The sequence below is a fragment of the Pistacia vera genome, unplaced genomic scaffold (assembly GCF_008641045.1).
Source record: "Pistacia vera cultivar Batoury unplaced genomic scaffold, PisVer_v2 Contig284, whole genome shotgun sequence".
Classification (NCBI taxonomy): domain Eukaryota; kingdom Viridiplantae; phylum Streptophyta; class Magnoliopsida; order Sapindales; family Anacardiaceae; genus Pistacia; species Pistacia vera.
In genome coordinates, this window is record NW_022196095.1 from 12998 (window position 1) to 32293 (window position 19296).

The 19296-nt window shown below is 38.1% G+C and overlaps 2 protein-coding genes and 1 long non-coding RNA gene across 5 annotated transcripts; 1 reads left to right on the plus strand and 2 right to left on the minus strand.

Moving 5' to 3' along the window:
* Positions 1-889: 889 nt before the first annotated feature.
* LOC116134321 (rop guanine nucleotide exchange factor 3-like) lies at positions 890-3541 on the plus strand. Its single transcript, XM_031420008.1, has 7 exons — positions 890-1462; positions 1553-1669; positions 1759-1913; positions 1999-2073; positions 2156-2449; positions 2621-2965; positions 3083-3541. Exons 1-7 carry the CDS (start codon positions 1090-1092, stop codon positions 3203-3205), a joined length of 1482 nt encoding a protein of 493 aa, XP_031275868.1. The 5' UTR covers positions 890-1089; the 3' UTR covers positions 3206-3541.
* A 9-nt stretch (positions 3542-3550) lies between these two features.
* LOC116134322 lies at positions 3551-4347 on the minus strand. The gene is made up of 2 exons (XR_004128717.1): positions 4317-4347; positions 3551-4056 (listed from the first exon to the last, which is right to left on the minus strand). It is a non-coding gene; the product is annotated as an uncharacterized LOC116134322 (long non-coding RNA).
* A 3222-nt stretch (positions 4348-7569) lies between these two features.
* LOC116134285 (mediator of RNA polymerase II transcription subunit 12) lies at positions 7570-19056 on the minus strand. Of its 3 annotated transcripts, none has more exons than XM_031419969.1 (14): positions 18908-19054; positions 17570-17640; positions 17242-17422; positions 16956-17015; positions 16618-16723; positions 16082-16150; positions 15899-15952; positions 15525-15632; positions 15274-15423; positions 14802-15146; positions 12263-14664; positions 9171-11780; positions 8613-8943; positions 7570-8354 (listed from the first exon to the last, which is right to left on the minus strand). In XM_031419969.1, the coding sequence occupies exons 3-14, from the start codon at positions 17367-17369 to the stop codon at positions 7902-7904; spliced, it is 6816 nt and encodes a 2271-aa protein (XP_031275829.1). In that variant the 5' UTR covers positions 17370-17422; positions 17570-17640; positions 18908-19054; the 3' UTR covers positions 7570-7901. The 3 variants fall into 3 exon arrangements, with proteins under 3 accessions (XP_031275829.1, XP_031275828.1, XP_031275830.1); XM_031419968.1 differs by having other exon boundaries at positions 17570-17704; positions 18908-19044; XM_031419970.1 differs by lacking the exon at positions 17570-17640 and having other exon boundaries at positions 18908-19056.
* Positions 19057-19296: the final 240 nt, after the last annotated feature.

Sequence of the window (19296 nt, forward strand, 5' to 3'; positions counted from 1 at the left end):
AGATTAAGTGGATGATAAGATGATATGCAAAACTTAAAATTGGGTACTTAAATATTGACACTCTGTCAGCATCTTCAATGGAGTTCCAAATGTCCGTGACTTTCCTGTAAGACCATGAACTGAAAATTTGTGGGGAAGTAAAATTTGTTCATTTTTTTTTCTTCAATTGTTGACCCATAATAAGAGATAAGTCTATTTCTTTATGAAAAAGGGCATCATTTGGCACATTCAGGGGGCCTACTGGTTATTAGACAGTCACTTTTGACTTTTATCATCTTTCTGCAAATTGTGAGAACATGATTGATTGGTACAGTTGTTGAATTATTTTCTTCAATAAAGTATTTATCACGTATTCTGAAGAATCGGGAGCATATATATTATGACCCCTGACATCCATTAATTGTTCTTGTCCAAGTCCAACTAAGTTTGTACTCTGCATGTTCTCTTTCAACCAAATAAAACTAATAGCTACTTTTCAAGAACCACCTTCATCCATTGTTGATTTTGCAACTGGGTATTTTTGGTTTGATCAGAGCACAAAGGCTGCAGAATCGTGTGGTTAATATTTCCCGGTTTCATGATCACGATCATGGTGATATGGCTTTGCTTAAAGGAAGCTTATCTTTTGTAAAGAAAGGGTTACAAGAGAATAAAGATACTTAAAGAGGGAACTGTTTCAAACGGTCTTCGGCTTCTTGCATTAGCTTCAACATTCAAATTCAAATCTGTTCTTAAAGGTAAAAAGAATGTTATACCGTTGCTTTTTTAATTAACCGTTGGCTTTATGCTTTCAAATATTAGTAGTTTGTTCACCTTCACCTTCAAATTATTGTAGCAAAGATTGCTTTATACATTGTACTCAGCTGAATATTCAGTGAATAATTGATATTTCTGATCCCAAAAATGACCTGTGAATGACCTCTTTTACTTTTTGTTGCAAGAAAGATTACTCTTCGAGTCTCTCTTCTTCTTTTTTATATACTCTAATATTCTGCCATATAAGGAAAATTCCCTCCTGTTTAGTTTGTTTGATAATGATGAAAAACTCGAGAAATTTGTTGCAGACAAGCCAAATTTTCTGACGCTTTGATGATTGTCTGCAGAATTGAGGAATTAGGCCACAAAAAGTCATATACCGCAATGGAAAATTCTTCCCATTTATATGAAAACTATGATCCGGGTTACCAGCCTTCACCTTCTTCTATAGATCAAAATGATCATTCAACAACAGAAACTCCAGTTTACTCAACGATGAGTGGTGATTCTTTCGCATACTGCCGGACTTATTCAGAGATCTCAACCCTATCAGACCCCATTGACGACAATAGTTGTTGTAGTGAGCCTTTTCCTTCTAACTGGCCACCTGCAAAATCTGGACATACTGTTCTAAGCCGATCAGGAATGAAACAGCAAAAGACTCCCATGGATGGTAAGCTTGATGATCAAGAAGCAGGAGAATTAGGTGAGTCGTGTTGCAGAAATTTTATTTACTTTCATGACTTAAAAGCAGTAAAATTTACTTAGGCCATTGTGGTGGTAACATTGTTTGCAGAGCTAGAGATGATGAAGGAAAAATTTTCAAAACTTTTGCTTGGTGAAGATATGTCTGGAAGCGGTAAAGGTGTCTGCACAGCGGTTACAATCTCAAATGCCATAACTAATCTCTATGGTAATATACTCTAAAGTTGAGAGATGTGTTTAAAATCTTATTATTTCTTTGTTTTCAATGTCCTTAATCAATTATGTTAAATTTTTCAGCCACCGTGTTTGGGCAAAATTTGAGGTTAGAGCCCCTAAAACCTGGAAAGAAAGCAATGTGGAAGAGAGAAATGGATTGTCTTCTTTCTGTGTGTGATTACATAGTAGAGTTCATCCCTGAATCCCAGAATTTACGAGATGGAACGCAAGTTGAGGTAAAGTTCCAAAATCCAAGACCAATTTAAGCAGTGTTTACCGTCTTCACATGTTTTCAGTTAACGTGATACTGTGATCTTTCAGATTATGGCAAGCAGACCAAGAGCAGATATTTACATCAACCTTCCTGCACTGCAACAGCTAGATAAAATGCTCCTAGTAAGATAACTACCACATTCTTATTCTTGAATCCTTAGAATCTATAATTTCAGCTAATAAGTATGTGGATTTTCTTTGACAGGAACTATTGGATAGTTTCCAAGGCATGGAATTTTGGTATGCAGAACAGGGCAGCATGTCCTCTAATTCAACTCGTTCAGGCTCATTTCGTAGAGTTGTTGTTCAGCGTAAAGAGGAGAAATGGTGGCTACCAGTTCCATGCGTTCCTCAAGGTGGTCTCTCTGAGAAGACAAGGAAACACTTACGCCACAAGCGTGATTCCGCTAATCAAATCCACAAAGCAGCCATGGCCATCAATAGTAGTATTCTTGCTGAAATGGACATCCCAGACTCATACATGGAAACTCTTCCGAAGGTTAGTCCTTACTGCTCACTTGTTTTTGGTGGCAACTCTCATTTAAGCACACTCAAACTTCATATTTCTTTCAATAAGTAGAACCATGATAAACTTAGACATGTATTCGATGCTTAATAGAACAGTTATGCATTCTAGGTTCATATTAATAATTAGATATCTTGTTTTCAGAGTGGAAAAGCATGTCTTGGAGATTCAGTTTACCGTTATATGTATACAACAGACAAATTCTCCCCCGACCATCTCCTTGATTGTCTCAATCTATCATCTGAGCATGAAGCACTTGAGCTAGCAGATCGAGTTGAAGCATCCATGTATACATGGAGGCGAAAAGCCTGTATGAGCCATTCAAAATCTTCATGGGACATGGTCAAGGATCTAATGACTGATACTGACCGCAGTGACAAAAATCACATTTTGGCCGAAAGAGCAGATAGTTTGTTATTTTGCTTGAAGCAGAGGTACCCTGAACTTGCACAAACATCCTTGGACACATGCAAGATTCAATATAATCGGGTAAGTCTCTAGCCAATTTTTCATCTCTATGCAACAAAAACGAACCTAATTCATTATTCATGCACCTTTAGATTCATATATCCCAGAAATAACTCAATTGAAAAGCAATTTTTGCAGGATGTGGGGCAAGCAATCCTGGAGAGTTATTCAAGAGTGCTGGAAGGCTTAGCATTCAACATTGTCGCTTGGATTGAAGATGTTCTTTTTGTAGACAGATCAGTGAGATCTCAAGATCACTAACGACCTGCAAATGAACTAATTATCAAAGGAGGGATATCTCAGTCCCGGCTTGTCCATTGAACAAGTTTTGGTAGCTTAATAATTCCAAGGTCAGGTGAATGAACTAGAAAATGGCTATTTTTTATTTGTAAAGAGACGAAGTTAGCTGTCATATAGGGACTGTTTCTAAGACTTGTAGCATTGTCGAAACTGGCAGTTCTAACACATGCATAACTTTTTTCTGGGTTGATTGTGAATTTGTGCTGAAATCCCTAAACTTCATTTCATCTTTTCATTCCAGAAGAGAATGCAGTAAGGTGCTAATTGTAATAGATCACTGGCTTATTTATATTTACAAAATTCCACTTCAATCCAACCAAAGGGATTTTATTTCCTCAAGCTTCATTACATAGCTAAGAAAAAGGCAAATAAAAAAGAAATGCGAAATTTTACCTAAAATAATAAATACCCATGTAAGGCATCACAATTCACAAATCAAAGAGCTTTAAGCATGAACAGTAACCTAAGGTTCTTAATTATGGACATTTCCTATTTATTTATATTTGTAATGGAATATTATACCCCAACCCTACCACCTGAAATTGAGTTGCCACTAATTTCTTCAAACCTCAGTGAGAGAACCGGTCGTGAGGCTTAAACGACCCAATGGTTTCTTTGGATGAGAAGAAGACTGAAATGCCTCAAGCTTTGACTTACAATTAGCCTGACTTTCCCCTTTGTTTTCCTCTAAACATTTCTTCAGAGCCTCAGCTTCAGCTTGAGCCATTGTCTTCTCTGTGTTATTACTACCAACACTCTCACTCTTTTCACTATCCATATAAACGAAGGATCACCACACAAGCGCTTTTCAACTGTACCATCATTCACAATTTCAAACCAACTTTAATGAATTAAAATAAAAGTAAATAATAACTAGAAATTGACAACACCATAATAAAGTTAGGAGTCTTTCTAATTATTGTATGAGATTGACTAAAGGGAAATATCCAAAGGAAAACTTATATATGCATGGGTAATTAAGAATTGGCATCAAATACTAGATAGATAATCTTTTCATGATAAAATTCAGTGAATCTTGAAAAGAACAAAAACAGAGTTTCCAAGAACTTACCGGGGAGAGACAGAGATAGAGAGGAGGTGTTGCAGATATTAAAAAAAAAAAAAAAAAAAAAAAAAGCCTGATTCGTTAACTGCCAATAAAGGCCGTAGCGACGTTTAAGGTGGGGTCAATATCTAAACAACTTGATTTATAACTATGTCATCACATTTTTGTTTTTTATATTTCAACAGTCGTCGTGGGCGTGGGGTACCACTACCACTACCAGAAAAACTAAACTTTAATAACTAAACACTCTCTTTCCAGCAAGAGTAAACGACATGTTCCCACCGAATGTATAGCGAAACCCAGGTTAGTACCCTTAGCTCATAAATTTCAGATTTCCACCATTAAATTAACGAATAATGTTATAGTTATCGAAAGGTATGAACTGAATAACGTGATAAAATTCTGACCGTTAATTCATTATAAATTAATATTAATCAACGGTCAAGATTTTGTCACGTTATTCGGTACACAAATTCGGTGTGTAACTTTTGATAACTCTATCATTTTTCTAATTAACAATGTTTTATTTCTTTTAACAATTAAAGGTTAAAATGGTCTTTTACTATATTTTAAATTTCTAAAAAAAAAATGTCTCCCAACTTTGTGTCTCTAGCTGACGCCAGCCCTGGCCCCAATCCTTGGCGCCATCTCCGGTGTCAAATTGCAACTCCCTTGCTCCAATTCACCTCCTCGCCATCCTCCTCGTCATTCCAAGTCTGTTCATGTCGCAACTAACCCTCTTCCTCGCTCTGTATTTAACAAACAACTTAATAGGCGTTTGGGAGAAGACTGATTGGGTTTTTGTTTGGGGCAATTTAACAAATAGCTGGTGGGCAAATGGAGTGAGGGGAGAAAAGACTTATGGTGGTGGCTGGAAAAACCAATTACAACTCAAAATCACAGCCAATCAAACAAACAATCAACACACTTCCAAAATCAATCAACACCAACACCAATTAACAACAAATCAACCTCCAATTTTACCCAAAAATCAACAAAATTGCGAAACCCTAAGTGGGGTGGTGGCTGGTGAATGGTCAGCTACCATGGTTGGAGATGATAGGGATTTTGATGGGGGTTGGCCGGTGAACACAATGGTGGTCTCAGGGAAGGTTTTTTATGACGGAATCAACCGAAAAAGGGGAATGTTCGTGCGACACAAATGGGAGGGTGGCGGCTGACGATGGTGGGTTCAAAAGGTTGAGAAGGTTGGGAGTTTTGTTTGGGAGATCAAGGGATTGAAGATGGTAGGGTCGAGTGGTACAAACGATGCCGGAATTCAGGCCGGTTTGGCCTAAGATCGGAAGTCGCGCTATGAGGAAGTGGATGTTGGAAAACGGAGGAAGCTAGTCAAATTTTCGGTTAAACGGGGCAAGGGAAGGTGCAAGAAAAGTTGGGGAAGAGTTCCTATCATGATTGGTGAAGAAAACCGGTTAGGAGGCAGCCAAAAGGCCGACGACAGTAAAGATGGGGAGGGGAGATAAAGAAGAAGGTTTGAGGGCTATTTGGTAAAAGCCCCTCTACTTAAATGTCACAACCTAACGACGTTCATTTAAGGATGGAAATCTAAAATTTATTAAACTAAGGGTACTAACCTTGGATTTTGCTATACCTTGAGTGGTAACAAGTCGTTTACTCTTCTAGCAATGTTATACACTTATACTTACAATTGAGTCATACAAACAGAGAAAAAACAAAAGATAGAATAGTCATTTTACATAAATTTTATATAATTTTTGTCTATTTATATGACTCAATTGTAAGCAAAATATTATTGGCTCCATTTATTTAGTTTTTATAATAGCATTTTATTCTGAATAGGATTTTTGGAAAATATGATAAGATTATGAGAATGTTTTTGGTACATTTTTTGAAAATATTTAAATTTTTTTAACCCTCTAAGTTTATTAATTTAACTAAACACCCTCATAATAAAAGTTTATAACTTAACAAAAATACCTCCACCCACCCAACTATTGTCAGTAGTTGGCCACCACTGCTGGACGGTGGCCAAACGTCGCTAGGATAGCGCATGACCGACTGGATTTGGCTAGCCATGCGTCGATCTGACCTTCTTCAGCCAAATCTACAGCCATAAATATGGTCGTTGACGGCGAAACGATAATTAGATCTTTGGCCGTAGATCTAGCTGTTTTCGATCAGATGCGTGGTAGATTTGGCTGGAAACAAACAGACATGATCGGTCAAATCCAATCGGTTGTGCATTGTTATGGCACCGACGATTGATGGTGGCAATGGCGGCGATGGCTGTTGGTGGGTGATAGTGGCCTAGGTGGGTGAGAGTGTTTTTATTAATTTTAAAACATTTATTGAGAAATGTAATTGTTCATATTTTGAGTTGAATAAAATAAGATTGAATTTTGAAGAATATTAAAACAAATGCATTTTTGGTTTTCTAGAATAAGATAGTGAAAAAATAGTGTCACATGTAGCGTGTTCTCTTTTACAATCGCACAATACAATTCAAATCTACTTTCGTACAATACAGTTCAATTCTTCTTAATTTTTTTTATTTTAAAAATAAAAATTAAAAATTAAATGAAAACTCTGAAGTCATTCCTTTGGAGACAAAACAGTTCATCTTACAAATATCAATCATGATTCCATATAAATTGGATGTGTTTGGTAATGTACTTTTCCAAATTCCATTCCAACTTTTGTTTGTAGAGATATGAACCGACAAGTGGTAGAAGGCGTGACGTGAATTAGGCTACATTTATCAGTGAGGCATGCATAAAGCATGTCCTGTGATGGGTCAATACAGGAAGCAGGTGGTCCTATGTTGAAAATCCAACCGACCATATTGAGACTAAGCTCCATGCTAAAGCATCAAGAAACATAAACCACCTTTTTCATGCCATCCAAAGTGAATTTGTTCGGCAACTAGATGTGGAAGAACTAGAATTTAAACCTGATATTGAAGTATTATAGCGGTGATAGTTGGAAACCACTTGCTTTCGTCATTGCTTCAACAGATATATCCACACACAAAAATAAAAAACAGATTAGTTCCTAGAAAAATAAATCAAACAACTTCACAAAAGCATGGATCCGATGAACAAGTAGCAATGGCCAATATTAGATAAAAATAATACTAATTTGAGCACACGCATGCCTAGAGAAATCGGCGTGTGTGAGTACATTTTATTATGAGCAAGGGAAAGGAGGGATATGCCCATATGAATTACAAGATTGATGCGCATGAAACAGCTACATATCATTCATTCTTGAGATATTTTACTCAGAGACCAATCAGTAAAGTGAAACAATTTATCTCTATATATACAACGAAGTTTCCGAACCACACCTGCTAGTGCATGGTCCAGATTGGGGTGATCAAAGGGTTAGTCAGTCAAGCAGGCCCAATACCAGGGCAGATGGCCGTGTGAGCACATCTTTACATTTTTTCACAGGGACCCAACGTCGACCACCCCTTCTCTCTCCAAAAATGACGCCCCTTTCAACAGCTCCCATCAACACCAAAAGCGAGAAGGCGCAATGAGAACATAGATTTACCTGTTGAGCGGTTTGCTTACTCCAGACCAAATCAAAAATGAAGTTAACCTAAAATCAGCTATCATCATCCACAGCACCAATGTATGTGAGGTCTGAGCGCCTCACCCTTATGGCCCCTTTAAGCCAGCTGGCAGCTCGAAGATTAGCATGATCACCACTGCCTATTACAGAAGTGTTACTAGAAGACGGAACTGATCCTGCACCATCTTCAAGGAGTATCCACGGATCAACTTCCATATCATTATCCTGCTGCAATGGCAATGTCTTGGACTTCACTGAGTTAGCAGCAGTTCTTGCCAAGGGCACTGGATTTCTCTGAGGTGTGTTTGAATTTCCAGGGTATACCCCGGAAATTGAGATGCTCGGTTGAAGCGAAGCAAGAGCAGAAACCGGGGCAGATGGAGGCTGGCAAGTGATGGAGCACCGCACAGAAGGTAGTAATATCGGCATGGCAGCTTGGATACGCCATCTAATTGTGTCAGGTAGTCGCATGCGATCTAAGTCATTCTGCACCAGTAGACAGCTTATCAGGATGTAAATATCATGGTTACTTATTGACTTTAACTTCAAAATCATATTTTCTGATAGAAGATTGCAGATAAAGGTGCAAAATCATAAAAGACCTAACTAAAGTTTATCCTTCAAGCAAAATGTGTAGAATACTTGCTCCTAGGCAAATATCATAATATACCACCAAAAGATGGTTAAGTCTCAAAGTATGAAGAATAATGTCTGTATACTCAAGTATTTAGACAATGAACAAACCTGCAAACTCTCCACCATCTCACGATCAAATCCAAAAGAATCCTTGGACAAGTTGCTTGACTTGGATGCAGGCTTTGACCTCAACCAGCTTGGTTGGCAACTACTCAACAACCCATGCAGGACTAATAATAACCGATCAAACAGACTTTCCCCAGACAAGTCCATCAAAGGTACAGAAGAATTTTCAGGTGGTGACTCCATCTCCCTCTTAGACTGAAAGCTCTGCATGGGATAAAAGGAGAGATCTGCATCCTCATGCACAACCCGACTTCCAAGGAGGCGAAGAATTACAGTGGCAAGCATGTGCCTCATGTTCCGTCCAGATGGCTCCCTGACAAATTCAACAAGCAGAAGGCTTAGCCAAAATTCTATCTGCTGTTACAACTCAAAGATGATGGTTGTAAATTTCAAGCACAACCAGCACCAACGGTCAAAAATCCATCTGATAAACAATCCTTTGTCATAACATATTCCACATACAAATTAAAAGGTAAATAAACCTACATTCAGTATTATTAAAATCATAGAATATATCATGTTCAAGTACTGTATCATTACCCATCTGCATATATGATAGGCAGCAATCTCAGAAGAAACTGCAACCGCAATGACATAGAAGCTCGCAAAGCACCAGGGGAGGGTGGAGCAGAATCTGCTGTACCTGCTGCTCGTCTAACCAATCCAGGACTTCCACCTCTTATACTTTTGCGATTATTGCTTTTATTTGTAAGACCTTCAATTCCGGAAGGAGTTGATCCAGCCAGCTTACTTGCTCCACGAGTTACTGCATTTATTTGTTGCTCAATGGTATTCAACTGCTTGATCAAATCACTTGCAAAGGTATGGCGTGAGTCATCAGAGCTTTGATCTATGCAAGGAAGAACTAGTTCAATGAATGCCCTCTCAGTCACATGCTGCTGGCTGGTAATGATACCCTCAGAATCAAGCATATGTGTTGACCCTTTGCCATATCGTTTTGAGTCCACGCCTTCATCAACAACCTCTCCTTCTTCAAGTGAGGCAACTTCCAACTTCTTATCTCCCCTGTTTAACGAAGGACCACAACCAGAATTAGACCAACCCCAAGGCTTCCAAAACTGAGCTTTAGTTGAAAGGCCTTTACTCTCGGCAATATTTATGAGACGCTGTCTAATGGTTTTCCGCCCAAAAAGAACATCATGCCCCCCAAGGAACCATTTAGCCTGCAACAACATTGAATCCTCCAGTGACCTCCCAAAGAGATGGACTAATTCTGAGAACAGGGGAGCAGCATCTGGTCTAACTAATAACCTTGTAAGGATTATCTCAATAAAATTGTTCTCATTTTCAGAAGCAGCAGCTTTTTCAGGACTAGGCGACAATGAGCGGATGGCATCAGCTAAGGGCATATCATGGTTCTCCACTTTCTCAATGAGAGCTTGTTCATTCAAAAGAAGCCTGAGCTCAACCCACTGCCAATGGAATTTTGCAGGTTGCAGAGCATCCAATACATTTACAAGCTTATCCAAAAGTTTTGTTTCATTTTCTACATGTTGCCCTTTGGAATCACCATGCCCAGAACCCCGATTCACGTCATCCTGTTTATATACAAAATGTGGCATTTTACAATCAATGATAGAATTCAGAAAAAGCCTTGCACGCAGAGGAACAAATGCCTTGGCTTTCGAGAGCATGTCCAAACCATTCAACTCTAGCATGGCTACAAACTCAGCATCAGTGGAATCTGCAGCTACAAGATCATAGAAACTCTGACTGTCTCTCAGAAAAACATCCCTGAAAGGCAAGTGCCTTATGGCATCACTAATCGCCAGTGTTAAAGATTGATACAACTGATGAATGTCTTCACGGTTTGCAAGGTTACCATGTACAATTAATGCCTTCCACCTAACAAAGGCAAATATTAAAAAGGCAGGTGGAAAGACCAAGCTAAGAGGAAGAATTCTCTGCATCCTTGAAAGAGCTACTATAGATGGTTCACCCAAAAGGTCCACAACTAGTCCATCACATACAGTTCTGCAGTTCCCCACAAGCAGCCTAAACCAATGCACATAAACTTCAATTGAGTTGTCCACTTTAAAAGTCCCAATTGAACGGGCATTACCATTAGAGGTGGACTTTGTACTCCTTACAAACTGAATTACGTCCAACCCTTCCTTCAGTCGAAAGACAGTAACCATTCTTTCCAGGCTAGTAACTCCATGAAGAACAGCACCAATGATCAGTGAAGAAATAGCAGCTACAGTTTTTGTTGCTTTCCCTAGCACTACTTTTGAAGAATTATTTAAAATATCATTGGGCATACTTGGACTGGAATCATGGGCTTCAGGAGACAATTGAAACTGACCACGAGAAGCCTTTCCAGGAGAGAAAACTCCAGCAAGAGCACAAGAAGCTTCCGTTGCAAGAGCTATCTCAAATACCCGGCTTTGACGCTCTCCAAGAGCTTCCTTAAGTAAGCATAAGCAAGTAATGTGTATTCGCAAAAGGCGCCTAGCAAAGTTTAAGGAACCTGTAGTAGATGGATAATTTTGATAATTGCTTCCAGCCGGAAAATCATGTATTTTTGCCATAATCGGTCCTACATTACCAACAATGACAGAAACTGCAGATGACACCAAAGATGGATCTCCTTCCTGAGCAGCACCACCGGTCTGCCTAATGCACTCCATCAATCCAATTATTATTTGTTGGGCGACCTGAAATTCCTCATCTGATTTTTCTATGGCAGGTCCTTTCGGTGAACCAGCTGCCAAGTGTTTTCTCTCTTTTTCTAAGAAATAGTGAAAGGCATCATCCATATGCCGTTGCACAACATCTTTCATACTCAAACCCACTCTTGATACTCGGCCACCGCTTATTTTTTGACGGAAATAATCATCAAGATCTTCAACTCCTGGTGGGACACCAAGCGGAAATCCAAACTCTCCATCCAGAGATCGTCCGGATTCAAGCTCAGAAAGGAGTCTCTTATCACATGTTGACTTAAAATTTTTCTCCCATTCAATGACACTGGCCACATTGTTGTATTTCTTTAGCAGATACCTTGCATACCCATAGGCCGCTGAACCAGAAACTCTTCCATTAGAGGTCATAACTGCTGCAGCACGATGCATTGTTGCTGACAAGGCTTCAGGAATAAGATCTGTTGCAATAAGTATGTTCTCATACCTGGAACAAATACATCATTACACATATAAGACACAAACAAAAATTGATATTCATTGAATCTCTGTGCCAAACATATAGACATCAAAGCCAATTCATGACACAACAGATAAAAAAGGAAACTAGATAAATAATTCAGAAAAGACAACTTTTAAAGGCAAAATATATTTGCTTATTACAGACACGAGCAGAATTTATCAAAACTCTTGAAAAATATTCCTACAGATGAAAGAAAGTACTATAAATTCAAAAAACTATACAAGCATCCAAAACAAATGCTGTAAAATTGTAATGGTTATTACAGATGAAAGAGCTCTAACAAGTCAGCCACTAAAATCAAACCAACAAGGAAGAAAATTAAACAGATAGCGAGGCAACGAAAACCAAGCATTTGCACACAAAAGCAAACAAAGCATAAATCAAATTCCAAAGATAGACATGTCAAAAAGGAACTGTTGAATTAATAAATACAATTGAGACTGCACCTGCGAATTGATGATAACAGAAATGCCTCCCCCACTTCACAGACATGGTTTTCAGCATTCCGTGAAAGCATCAGAATATTCCTTCCACTGTGTATTGTTGAACTGGGACTACTAAGAACCTTTGGCAGCAACCAAAGAAGAAATTTGGCAGCAGAAACTAAGTCATTACAAGCATCCATAAAATACAGCAGAGCAGACAGCTCATCCTCACCAAGCCTCCACCGTATAGAGCTTCTATCATCAACAGGAACGTAAGACCTACTAAATTGGCCAACCTTGGCAGCAGTCTTCTCAGAATCTTCAACAAGCTGCCCAACCACAGATACCAACCAAACTGTGATTGTCCTCTTTTCTACAAAACGCAGTTGCTTTAAAGCCTTTCCAATTGAAACAATATCTCCATAATGGGTAGTCCTGACCCCATCCATAGACTTAAGAGTTTCTCCTTCTGTTCCAGTCCTATGGTGAGGACAGTTTACCTTACTGTCACATACATGACTTGTTGATGCTCCCTGGCTACCCTCAATCCTAGCAGCTGCTATCTGAGCAAGACTTTGAGTTCTGCGCACGGTCTTCTGCCGACCTCTAGACACCTGCTTGGTTGACTTAAGTGGTGGATCAACTTTGAATGACTCTATGGGTTTGGGTCCCTTCCTCACCCACCACATATCTTCATCATCAGATTGAATTGGTGAAGCCATTTGAAGAAATGAACTCCTTTCCTCACTTAACTTTTGTCTCTTTGCACGTTTACAATCTTCACATCCAGGTGTACCTTCTGATGGATCCATTTTGTTGCCTGCTGTTCCCAAAGGCCTTTTCACACTCCCTTGAGATTCATCCAGTCCTGTGTCTACAGATGTAGCCGATGAACTTGGGAGCTGCAGCAGAACTGAAATGGAAGTCTTCAGTTCTTCAATGTCAGCATCACTCTTCACATTTTTACCAGAAGATTTACTAGAACAAGACCGGAAAGTTTTCCACTGATCAGCTCTAGCAGGAGCAATACCCTCTCTTCCATGGGTCTGATTAGACTTTAGCTTCTGAGAGGATACATTCACATTGTGATATTGACCACCAAGAAGCTCACGAAGTACAACACAACGCTCATTTGAGTAAATATTCATGGCGTCTACAAGTTGAGGTCCTTCAGCAATCCTTGCCTCTTCTAAAGCATCACGCAGAAACAATCCAGGCAGCTGCTTCAGAATTCGATGGTGTCTCCTCCTTCTGTCCAGGTCAACCATAGGACCATTCTTATCCAAAATTCCACTAACTATCAGCTGCCTCACATATGCCTGCGGGTAAAAAATGCCAGACCGTACAAGTTCACATATGAAATGCTGAAGGCGCTTGACACCCTCTCCTTTGTGAACTTCATGTTGATCAATCCAACATACAATGATATCATGTAAAGGACCAGGACTTTCAAAAATGTCTGATGAGTGTATTCTCATTCCATCCAAACGTTTCACATTTTTTATTTCATATCCACTTCCCAAAAATTTCCTCCCAGTATAACTATTCTGCTGGTTGGGAAATTTTGCAACGCTCTCAGACTTGAGTCGTGGTGAAGTATGCAAATCTCTTATCTTTAGCTTCAACAATCGAATAGCAACATATATTTGTGAAAAATCTTTTCTACCAGTGAACTTAACTTCTTGCAGTGGGGCAGTTCGAAAATCTCTGAAATCACATGTTGCCCACTCACAAAGGAAGAATACAGAGCAAACAAAGGACAAGCTTACAGCCCCAATCCACTTCAGCGATGATCTTAAGCATGGACTGACTTCCGCCATCCAACCTTCATCAACAGCTCCATCACGAAGATCTTCAAAAAGATATTTATAAGCCCCTCTGACATCTCCTTGCAGAAGTGTTTTATCCAAGGCCTGTACAGCTTTAGCAACACTGTGACCAGGGTAGCCAGGGCTAGCACCCTTTGCAAGATTATCCGCACGTCTCTGAATGGCAGAAATGACACGATCAAAGGAAAAGGATTGATACTGAGCATCAACCCCTTTCCATCTAACCACACAAGCAACATCAGTTGAGCTATTCTTTATCTTTCCTGCATCTTCAGATGCCTTTGACATAAAATTTCCATCACTTACTGCATACGATACTACACAAGGTGGTAATGGGAAACAATCTAATGCAACAAATGTATCAGGTACAGCCAGTATTAGATATCGAAGCATCTCAGCTAAAGCAGACATTGTATATGCCCTCCGAGAATTATCTACAAGATCGGATCCACCAGGCGAAGGTTCACGAATAAGATGAATAGCTATTCCAACAAGGGACCGTACATATGTTTGCGATAATACAATAGTTTCTAAAACACCATAAATAATAGGCAATACCAACTGCAAAATCTCAAGCAATTCTTTCTCCTGAAACTGCACATACAGGAAAATCAAAACCAGAGATGTAAAACCCAAAAAAAAGTAGAAATTACACTTTTCATTAGAGCACAGACCATGTCTTACCCAAAACTAAAACGTAAAATAAAATAAGCATACCAAAAAGAAAATACCTTCAGTTGGTTTAGAACCCAGTCGATAATATGAGAAGGAAGAAGCAGCCCTTCTGCATGGTGCCATTGCACAAGCCGCACCACATACCACCATTTAAAATGCAGGGAAGGCTCCTCACCATCAACAACTGCTGCTGGATCACTCCTTTGCAAAACAGACCCAGCATAAAGCACTTGTGGGGATCGATCTCTGGAGTGTTGAGTAGAATGAGAATTATTTCTTGTGATGAACTCATCCAGGAGGTATTGCAAGTAATCAATAACATCTTTTGTCCAGAGCTCAGTGCGAGACAGCTGACTTTTGTCAGGAGCCCCAGAAGAAATATTAGCTGAACTGGGACGGACCTGAAAAAATACAACCATAATGTGCTGCCTTCCAATACATAAAAATATACATATTAAAAAGAAAAGAGAAAGCCAGGTTTAATTAAATGAATTCGATAATTTTCCTCGACAAACCAAGCATCTATACCTGATTAAGATAAGTTACTTTGATAAACCAAGTTGCTCTCAGCAATGGAACATTATTTCGAATAAGTACTTCGAATAAGGATCTTTTCCTATAACCATGAGGAACATGGTCGGACAAAGAACGTAATCGTTTATGTTGTTGTGATAAACCCTATAATGGAAAAAAAAAGGAAAATTTTAAATTATTGAAACATAAATAATTAGGTACGAAGAAAGAAATTATTAGATAAAAACCGAGTATAAAACTCATACCTCAATCCATTTCTTCTTGAAATCTTCACCACATTGCCTCTGCTCAGGATAGGCACCAGGCTTAGATAAAAGTGAACCAGAAAGAGGCACGCCATAAACTTGACCAGCCTGTTATTGAAAAAATAAGCGTATAGCTTCAATTTCCATGACCACCATTTAGAACTTCCATATAGATGCATATGCATATTCCATAACTATATCCATAAATGTATCTCAGAAAATGAAATTATAGAATAACCCTGTAAAGGTACACAATGGTTCAAGAAAAAGTACAAAAGCAGACGTGGGAGACAGGTTTGAATATATATATGTTTTTCCGGCGAAGAAACTTCCCAAAAAACTTAAGAGTGATTAGAAAACGATCAAAGCATCACCTTACGCTTTTGAGCTCGAGATTCATTAATGGCCCTTAGACATTTTCTGATTGCCTGCAGATAATAGCAAATAGTTAACAATCAGGCAAACCGCTAAGCATTTTCCATAAGATTACAATCCAACATGGAGAAAGTAGCAGAACTTCAAAAGGCCGTCCTAGCCCCATAAATCAAGTCATTCACCTCTCTGCACTTCAGGACAACAGGCTTATTAAAAATTGGAACCTGAGACAGTGAAATCTCCCTGACTTCCTGTCCAGCATATAAAACCAAGTTAGATTATAACCACCAAGGGTGACACATATGTGCTCTCATCATCAATATTTTGCAAGTGAAACATGCTTAGATGATTATATTCCTTGCACGATACACCAAGGGACCTATTTGTTCTGACTAAATTAAATGCTTCTCCAGACAAAAGACAATATAATGTTCCTTTAATAAACACATCAAAGGACCAATTTATTCAGACTAACTTATGCTTATGCCCATATTAGTGTGGCTTAAAACTATGAAAAAAATCTCAAGGAACTTGAGCATATTGGAGGCAAGAAACAAGATTTCTCCTTAAGTTGTGACAAAATATCAAATAATGGTAAACTGGGAAAAAAAGGTCAGACAAAGATGACTAACAATTTAACAAATCAAAAATAAAACAATAACATCTGAATGCTGCAACTTGAAAATCTAACAAGAATAAGTGGATTCTAAGAGCATACCTCAAGTCCTTCAACAGTCTCCTTGTATCCATTCTGCACATATTCTCCAGAGAGAGTCTCCTCGGGGCAATTTGGAGTTTGAGGGTGAAAATCGGGTGGCCCAAGCCTGAGGATAGAATTATGACAAATTAAAAAATGGATAAGAGAAATTACCCAGCAACATAAGATAATGTGATTAAGAAGCAAATTACCAAAACCAAAAACTACTACACCTAGGTACTTACTGCTACTTGCAAGCTCTTAACTCCATTCTGTGATTTCTATGTTAAATAGTTCCACAGGGGGCAAAATTAACTAATACAAAAAAAATAAAAATGCTACAGTTTTACAGAAATTACCTGGAATTCAAAGGTTCTTTATCACACTTCAACTTGTATGGTGTTAACGAATTTGACCGCCTGCAAAATTGAGAAAAATTCACTTCATTATGTGGGAACGACCTTTGTCACTTAAAAACTGTCTTGCAAAGAAAAAATAAATAAATAGCCTATGATCCCCAAGCTTTCAAAAATAAAGAATTGCCTTAGATAAAAAAAATTATAGGTTACTGAGGGAAAGAGAGGACCAAGCAACTCATCAAGACCTATTTGAGGCATAAGTAAGCAAACTTTATGTAACCATTACCTAGAATTTACAGGGAAGTTAGAAGACAGCGAAGATGAATCAGTTCGGGAAGCATCCCTAGCTGATGCCCCACCTATTGCACTGTTATTAACAGCACTAGTGCAGTTGGTAGGATGATACCGTTGCATTTCTCCCAACTATCACCGGCATGCTGCTTTCAGCATCAACAAACTACAAGAAGCTGTAAAAGCAAAACCACATTAAAAAGTGATCCGCATGTTATAGCTAACCAAGCAAGATCACCATGTGAGCTATAAAGTAGAATCCTTTTTGGTATACAAAATGGAATAATAGTTGGATACAACAACAAAGAAGTCAATTCTATCACCTCAAGCATTTAATATCTCTTGGTTAATGCGATACAACTCCCTCAACAGTGACAGAATGTGAATAGATATACTGCATTTATCCAAAACGACAAATTTTTAGCTCATCAGCATGAAACAAGAAATGATAGCCAATGCTGCACATGAATAGCAGAATTCTGAACTATCAAGAAGAGTTCAAAACAATATATCTCGAACAAAAAAGTGATCAAGTAGGGAAATAGGGAATAAACGACAGAGAATACCATAAATAACCAATATAGTGTATCACAAAGTTGAAACTTGAAACCAACAACTTTCTTATATTTTACTTGTTTAATTTATTTTGAAGCTGTACTAAATATATACAATGTCAAGAATTTGGGGGATAAATCAATTTTGTTACTCTAAACCGCCAAAATATAAAATATTACCTAATACGCTAAAGTTTTATTTTAAGCCCTCAAGGAAAAGTTAGAAGCCGCCAAAAGTTCGGAGTAATAACATTAATAAAATTTTAAATGCAAACGCCAAAATATTGGATACAAACCCGCCCCAATAATTTGGAGTTGAACTAATCAATATATAACCCAATTTTTCCGAATTGTCGGACATCTAAACTTAATAGAAATAAACAAACACTGTAGTAAAATGTTGAACCTCCCCGTAAACAAAAACTTCAAATTTCCACAACACAACACAACACATAAACCTAAGTTTTGAAATGCCAAAATACCAAATTAGAAACAAAAGGAATAAAGCAATAAACTTTCGAACCAGAAAAACAAGATGTTCAAAAGTTTAACAATATAGAAGTTTCAACTAGAATGCAAAACAGCAACAAAGATTAATCAAATCACTTTGATCTGCAAACATTAACCATGAAACTACCACCAATAACTCAGCCCTAGCATTTCCCCTCCCACGATAACAAACCCAAGCAGCCAAATCAGTTCAAAACCAAAACGAAACGAAAAAAAATAATTTTAAAAAACGACAATAAATGGCACCGCATCCACATATAACCAAAACAAATCTAGTGAATCGCCAAGCAAATTACATCATAATTACATCTTCTATCGTACTAAAACGAATATAAACAGTAAATTACCAAATCTATAACCAAAAGCATCCTAATTTGTAATTTCAACACATACAAAAATTAGGGTTTATGCCGAACTCTAATTTTAGGGTTCAGATGCAAGAAACAAGTTATTAACATACTCCAGATTAGGGTTTGAGCGTAGCAGTAAAACTAGGGTTTTGATGGCAAAGCCATAAATTAGAAGAATAAGTGTAGGATAGAATGGGACAAAAGAAAGATTTAGATTGCTAGAGAGAAAGACAAGTAAAGGGCGTACCTTGAAAGATTTTTGGATTGAAAAATTTGAGAGGTACAGTATTAGAGAAAATAATTTTAGGGTTATCGAAGAGAAGAGTCTCGGGCTTTGGGGACTTTGACTCTTTTTAGCTTTGCTGATGACGAAGATGATGATGCCTCTGTTGCTTCCTGCGCTTAAAAGAATAAAAGGGAGGAGAGTGATCTACTGATTAAAAATTATTTATTTTTGTTACTCCATCCGTTTGGTCTGTTTTGCCCTTCTACATCTTGTAATAATTACATAGAAAACTAACAAAAACAATTATCAAATAATCAGACCTTGTTTCTAATTAAGGTCATAGATGTCAATTCAGTAGTTAAATATTTACAGTAAAATAAAACTGAATTAATTAAAAAAATAATTTTTCA